Source organism: Myotis yumanensis, unplaced genomic scaffold (assembly GCF_028538775.1).
Source record: "Myotis yumanensis isolate MYYU_CA2020_CCGP unplaced genomic scaffold, mMyoYum1.0.hap1 SCAF_2, whole genome shotgun sequence".
Lineage (NCBI taxonomy): Eukaryota > Metazoa > Chordata > Mammalia > Chiroptera > Vespertilionidae > Myotis > Myotis yumanensis.
In genome coordinates, this window is record NW_027223753.1 from 172,948,133 (window position 1) to 172,955,641 (window position 7,509).

The window sequence follows — 7,509 nt, forward strand, 5'->3', positions numbered from 1 at the left end:
AACCCGAATTTTAGCTCGCAACTCAAAGCAAAACATCGGCGGAGCGACGGTTCATATCCCGAAAAACTCATTAGTCGGGACACTCGTAAGTCAAGGCCCCACGGTATATGCTGCGCTAAAATTGGAAAAGGAGCTGGAAGAGATGAATTTGGGAAGGGGCCAAAGGAGATAAAGTAGATGATTAGGGGTGGGAAGGAAGCTTTTAGGGAACAGGAAATAAAAGAGATGAAATGGGAAAGGTAAAGAGGGGAGATTAAGATAGAAGGAAATAATTAGTAGGGAACCATCTAGAAAGAACTACATGGAGTGGAAGAGAATGAGGTTTTATGTCCATTTGTGAGTCATTCTTGGTTTCTTCTCACCTTTATTCTCTGCATCTAATTAGTCACCAAACCCTAAATTTCTTCTGCACGTTTTCTCATCATCATTCACATTGCCATTGCCTTTCCATTGGCCCTCATCACTTACCTTGCCCATAACAACCATCTATTTCCAGGTACATCTCCCACATTATCACCAAAGGGATTCTAGCATGGCTCCTGTGTCTCTTTTCTGCTTTTATTTCCTAATACTTAATAAATACTCAATGTAATGGCCCCTACAATGGCTCATAATCTCTCACTCCTTTATTCCTTTGAACAGGCTATTCTTTTTCCTTTGCCTGTGGAGATAACCCCTACTTAGCCTTCAAGCCTCACCTAGAAGATCCTCTCCAGACTAGTTGGCTCTGCTCCTCCTGGTTTTTTCCTTTTAAACCGATAGAGCAAAGAGTCACAAGGTGGCAGCATAATGCCAGGGAATTAACTTCTTATGATGCCCGTGACTTCAGTTTTAAATGATAACCTAGCATTGATTTTGGATTGAGGAATTATAGCCCATTTGGTCTAGTGGTTGTCAGACACTGTTTCATGAAAACCTGGGTTATTTCTTGTAACTCTATCCCCTATTTCAACCAGAAAAGCTGTGAGTTTTATTTCACAGCCAGACGACCAATGTAGTCTATTCCTTTCATTTGACAAATAGGACTTGGAGCCGAGAGACGGCTTGACTAAGGTAGTGGGGCTGATTATGGAGATGCAGCTCTAGAGCCCAGGTTTATTATTTCCAGTTTTGCAGGGCTGCATGTTTTCCAAGGCCATCACAGATCCAAGGGGGTACCCCAAGCATTCTGTTAGAAACAGGGGAAGAGCTTGAAACAGAACATGTTGTTACTTTGCAACAATTTTCTTGGCAATAAAATAATACAGAACATAATATGGTATATTTTCATACTCTGTATCCATCTAAAATAAGTTCTCTAAAGTTAAGGTCTGTTTATTTTTCCTATGTATCTTCTATTTCACCTAGAATGAATGCCTGCATTTACACTTATTTGCCTTCACCAAACATTTATTGAGGGTCTGACAAGTGCTGGGCACAGCGGTTTTTAGCACAAATGAGGTTTGGTCTTCACCCTTGAAAGAAGTCCACTAGGAGGTCTGGTGGGAGAGATAGACATATTAGTAGATAATTTATTATGTAATGTGGTAAGTACAGTGAGTCGTGGGAATAAAAAGCAGGAAGCAGTGAGCTTGTGTCTGAAATTGCCAGCTTATATTAGAGCACTTTTTGGTTTTCTTATGTTAAGCCCTCAGAAAGTACTCATTCCTATCGTTGACAACCAAAGTTGTCTGTCAGAAGGTAAATGTTATAAAGTAGAGCAAAAATGGAGAAGGAAGGAATTTCTGAAGTGGGGAGTATGCTCTTAATTTTTATCTTATGTATGAATGATGCCACCCAACTGCTCAGTTCTCTTTGTTTGCCCTGTACTTCAGATTACTTTCTATGAAGACAAAAAATTTCAAGGCCGCCACTATGACTGTGATTGCGACTGTGCAGATTTCCATATGTACCTGAATCGCTGCAACTCCATTAGAGTGGAAGGAGGCACCTGGGCTGTGTATGAAAGGCCCAACTTTGCTGGGTACATGTACATCTTACCTCGGGGCGAGTACCCTGAATACCAGCATTGGATGGGCCTCAACGATCGCCTGGGCTCCTGCAGGGCTGTTCATCTGGTGAGCCTGGTGGCACTCTCACTGTCTCCATGCTTTTTTGTTTTACGTGAAAGTTTTTTTGAGGTTTTTCTACTTCTTAATGGGAAGCTGTCTTTTTTGGCTGTGGAGGCTTAAATAAAATCTTAGCTGAGTTCATCATAAAACTGAATACACTAATTATTTCCATAGCACTTTTGCTAACTCTTGAGGATTTTAAGGAATTAAGTTTTTAAGTCAGCTGTTTCAGTCAGTGCACAGTGGGGATGGGAGTTTGGATCATCTAGATTTCAAGATGGTGGGTTCTGAACCATCCTGTTCTCTGAGTCTGTGACCTGCTGGTGATTTCCATGATGGTTACTGTTTGTTTCCTTCTGTTTTTTCAGTCTAGTGGAGGCCAGTATAAGATTCAGATCTTTGAGAAAGGGGATTTTAATGGTCAAATGTATGAAACCACTGAAGACTGTCCTTCCATCATGGAGCAGTTTCACATGCGAGAGGTCTACTCCTGTAAGGTGCTGGAGGGTGCCTGGATTTTCTACGAGCTACCCAACTATCACGGCAGGCAATACCTTCTGGACAAGAAGGAGTACCGGAAGCCCATCGAATGGGGTGCAGCTTCCCCAGCTGTCCAGTCTTTCCGCCGCCTTGTAGAGTAATGACATGGATGGGCCATAAGCTTCTTCCTAGGGGCCAAACACTGCTGGCCTTGTCATCAAATAGGCATCATAAATAAAACAATTGGCATGCACTCCACTGTTGACTGTTGCCTCTCCTTAAACACTCTTAGGGATCAAATAGTACCCACCAGAGTGGGCAGTTACACAAAGCAACTAACTCAAAATGGGACTGCATGAAAAAGACTAGAAAATCATAGTGCCACATGTTGCTAATTTTGTGTTAATTCACAGGTACAATAATAATAGCTGCCATTCATTGAGTGCTTTTATTATGCCATTTTCTCTTCACAACAATCCTGAAAAAGAGGTGGTTCATCTGCATCTTATGAATAAGGAACCGGGAGTTTAGAGAAATTAAAAACTTGCCCAAGTTCACCAGCTTATGAATGACAGGACCAGGATACTTAGGTTTCCAAAGCCCTGTTCTTTTCTCTTTATTTTTAACTCATTCAACACATATGGGCTGGGGATCTGTGTACATCATGTTAAGTACACAACCCTGGGATAGTGTACCTATCAAACGGGGCTATTACTTGAAAATAGTAGTGCCATAAGTCTCTTGAAGTCCTTTACGATGCAGAGATTCCTGTGCCAATTACCTCTCAACCCTCAGTTCAGTTTATCTGTAAAAAGAAAGGACATGTGAAACAATTTATTCCTGCTTTAAAATAGTTGTGATGGAGTTTTATTGAATTCTTACTTTGAGATTTTACAGTATTTATTTAGTCTTGAAGGAACTGGGGCATTACTAGTAATGTTTAGTGAATATCCCACTGAACTGGGATACTCTGGATGCACCTGTCTTTAGAGAGATGGCAAAGCTCGTGTCTCCTAGGAGTTTTTCCTGCAAAGGACGAGTAGAACAGCCAAGGAACCTCCCTTTGTATTCATTTCAGCCTGTACTCTAGTGTGCAGTGCATGCTCTCCCCTGAATGCTTTTATTCATTTTGTTAACTTCAGCCCTGCCTCCTGTCATTTTTTTCATTTTGAGTGAAGGACTTTGAGAAATTTAAGTGAAAGTGAGCGAGAAAGACATGATACACTGAGGAGGAATGGGATGCCACTTGCTGAGCTGCAGAGCTCTGGACCTTGTCACCCTACCATGAAGTTAACTTTCCTTATCTCCACAATGAGGGAGGAGAACCAAATGCTCACTCAAGTCCCATCGAACATAAACATTCTAATTCTCTGAAGGCCAGGACAATGCTGAAAGATTAGCTGATGTCTAAAGACCACTAACATTTATTTTTAGAGGCACAATTTCTGGGAATGACCTTGGAGATCCTGCCTCTCCTTTTCTGAAGAGGATGCTGAGGGGCTAACAGTCAGTGACTGCCAGTCTTTCCTCTCAGACCAACTGCTGCCGTGTTCCAGTCCTTGGTGAGCTGGTCACAGTCTGTTCACAACAAGCAGAAAAGCAGTTCTGGCAGCAGGATAGGAAAACAGGCATCAGGATGACTAACCATGGTCTCAGAGAAGTAGAAGATGGCTTTTGACAGATAAAACAATTATTTGGGGATGTTTTATGCCTCTTGGTTCATACCCTGGTCCAGAAAGAGATTGTCACCATTCTCCCCAGCCATGGACACATTAGTCAACTTGCATGTAAAAGGAATTTTACTAGCAATCAACATTACAGTAAAAAACACTGTATGTCCTTATTTATCAATCAGCCCCAGTTCTGATAGAATATTCTGCCATTAGAGCCAAAAGCACCTGTTATGGACACCCATGGGTTGTTATTTATAAGTATTACCTCTCTCTGCTTTTTATTGTTTTGCTGCTCTAAAATGGGGGAGGATGTGTCTCAAGAAAATATGGTACTTAGACCATTGTAGTCCTGTTTCCATTGTAGTCCTGTTTCCATTCTACGCATTCCTCAGACACAAGTCGTTGAATATTTCCCAAACATAGAGCTCACTTCCTCAAAATGTAACATCAGGGGCTCTTCTTTAAAGCCTTTATAGTAGTGGAATCTAAAAACAAAACAAATAAAACAAACCCATAGATACAGAGAACAGCTGATGGTTGCCAAAGGGGAGGAGGTGGGGGGTTTGAGAGGGAGTATAGGGGAGTTAAATGTGACCAGTTATTTATTCCTTTATTCAAGGAAAATAAAATTTAAAAATAAAGCCTCCAGGTAGGGTTGCCAGATTAAGTAGTAGACAGAATTAGTGAATCCCAAGTCAGATAAGTCAGATATAAACATAGTATAAGTATATGCCAAGTTTTGGATGGAATATACTTCCACTAAAACGCTATTTGTCATTTGTCTGAAATATAAATTTAACTGCATTCTGTACTTTTATTTGCTAAATATGGCAATCCTATGCTTAAAGGGCAAAGCAAAGGGGTGACATGGCACTGAAAGGAAGTCAAAGTCTTTCATTGAGTCAGAATCTCCCTGTAAGTTTCAACCTCTATTCTAGTTCTGCTTCTCATTTAATTCTTCATTCTCTTTAGGCAAGTATGTCAAACTCAAAGGCTAACATGGCCAAATAAGGTTTAAGTTGATTTGGGCAGCAGAAAAAACAAAAGCTTCAATTTCCATAGAAACGTAGGTTTATTTCAATAGAGACATGCTGAATACAAAGGGCTAAAATAAATGAGTAATTGTTAAAATAATAGAACATTTTAATAAAAATTAACATTCTGTATTAAATATTAACTTACCAGACACTGAATAACTGCACAAATTAATAAGCGTAACTCAAATAAACATACTTTTCTAGTTCTCCAAAAGTGGAATATTTCCTATTGCGCACACCAAACAAGTCAGTACAAGACTAATGACATGGCAATCAGCTGCTAAAATATTCGCTGCTAGTATTAGTGGAGAGAAATGGTGCATCTGTGAATAAGGTGCATAAGGGAAATGAATGCAACACGATTATAGTAATAAGTCATTAGCAAATATTGCAGTTCATTATTAATAGTTATGTATGACAGGATATTATCAAAATTTAAGTTACGAAATTTTTATTAAAATGTTTCTTACATACTGTTATATTGGCTGGGCCACAAAAATATTTGTTATGGGCCGCATGCAGGCCAGGAGTTTGACATGCTTGCCTTTAGGTATTTAAGGATGCCTCCTGTTCGCCTCCACACTCTTATTTCCAAGTGGAACAACTCCTGTTCCTTCCACTGTTTCTCTCTTGATGTGTTGGCTCCCAGATTCCTCTCCATCCTGTGCTGACTGCAGATGATCTTTCCCACTGTTTCAGCTAAAGTCTGACCAGAGCAGAGGATCTGGGGGATTGTGTTCAGTTCTTCCACCTTCCTTTCTTGGATACATACTGCTTTTTCCTTTTTAAAAAAATTAAATTTATTGGGGTGACATTGGTTAATACAATTACATAGGTTTCAGAGGTATAATTCTATAGTATATACTGTTCTGGACTAAGCTCAGTTCTCCTTGAACTTCTCACCAGCCCTGATGATGGTCCTGGTCACCCCTTCCCAGGAACTGGCATTCCAGTTCAAGGAGAAAGTTCCCGTCCCCTCTGGAATGTTAGAGAGAAATGGATTCAAATCCTGCCACTTCCACATGTTAGCTCTAAGTCACACAATCTAATATGTATAACCTTGATTTCCTTATCTGTAAAACAAAGACAACACTTGCTCTGTAGGCATTAAAGTAATGTATAAAAAATACATAAATATGTGGTCAATTCTTATTATTTGCAGTAGTTATATTCTTTTTTTAAAATATATTCTTATTGAGAACCAAGATGGTGGCATAAGGTATACACCTGTACGTGCTGCCTCTCACAACCACACCAAAACTACAAATAAAAGACAAAACGGCTCTCATCCAGAACCATGGGAAAGCTGGCTGAGTGGAAGTTCTACAACTAGAAGGAAAGAAAAAAGCGCATTGAGACTGGGAAGGAGGTGCAGAGGTGTGGAAGAGCAGAGGTACGGAGGTGAGCAAAACAGGCTGGCAACTGGGTGTGCTGTTTTTTTCAATTAGAAGGGAGATGCAACCTCCCAACTGCTCTGAACTCCAGTTTCTGGTGAGACTGAGGACCCAAATTCCTACCCGGAGAAACTGGACTCTCTGGCATTGGGTCTGAAAGCGAGGGTGGCTTTCTCATAGAGGTGCTCGCAGGGATCATTGTTACTGCATGGGGGCGCGGGACACAGAGACTCGTAGACACGGACTGACAGCCATCACTGTTTGTTCCGCCCTGGTGATTCCCTAAGGCCCCGCCCCACCCAATTTACAACCCCACCCAAGCTGTGGGCAGCAACTTTTGCATATGAATGGCCTGTCCTTTTGCAGCCTAACCTAAAAAACTGCATCTGGGTCAGAGAGCTCCGAAACTTCCAAACCCTAAACAAAGAGGAGAAATCTGCAGATCTTGCTGTAGCTCCTGCTGGGTTGCCTCAGGCAGTGACTTTGCACCTCCTTGGAGATCCAGGAGCCAATGTACCCAGTGGTCAGATACCAGATTTCAACTCCTCACATCCATAAGTGACACACTCAAGAGGCAGACTCAGTGAGCACCAAAGCCCCACTGAAGCAAGTCCTGCCCCATAAGGGTGTCTCCAGCACAGCAGTTCTTCCACTATAGACACAGCTGGTCCTCACAGCCAATTGGCCTGGAGGTCAATTCCTCCCAGTGATACCTACAACAACCAAGGCTTAACTACAACAAGATTGTGCACCCAGCCCACAAAGGGGTGCACCAAGAGTGTCCACCTCAGGTGATTGGGGAGGCTGAGACACTGGGCCCTATAGGGCACCTACCACACAAAGCCACTCTATCAACACAGGGAAGCAGCCAAAA

General features: G+C 41.6%; 2 protein-coding genes across 2 annotated transcripts in view; both read left to right on the plus strand.

Moving 5' to 3' along the window:
- TBCCD1 (TBCC domain containing 1) overlaps positions 1–1,886 on the plus strand; it is a 35,403-nt gene extending 33,517 nt beyond the window's left edge. The window contains exon 7 of the mRNA XM_070406620.1: positions 1,815–1,886. The gene's annotated coding sequence lies outside the window, so the exon portion shown is untranslated. The remainder of the gene's footprint in view (positions 1–1,814) is intronic.
- On the plus strand, positions 1,303–2,774 carry CRYGS (crystallin gamma S). Its single transcript, XM_070406625.1, has 2 exons — positions 1,303–2,057; positions 2,420–2,774. The coding sequence occupies exons 1-2, from the start codon at positions 1,767–1,769 to the stop codon at positions 2,690–2,692; spliced, it is 564 nt and encodes a 187-aa protein (XP_070262726.1). The 5' UTR covers positions 1,303–1,766; the 3' UTR covers positions 2,693–2,774.
- Positions 2,775–7,509: the final 4,735 nt, after the last annotated feature.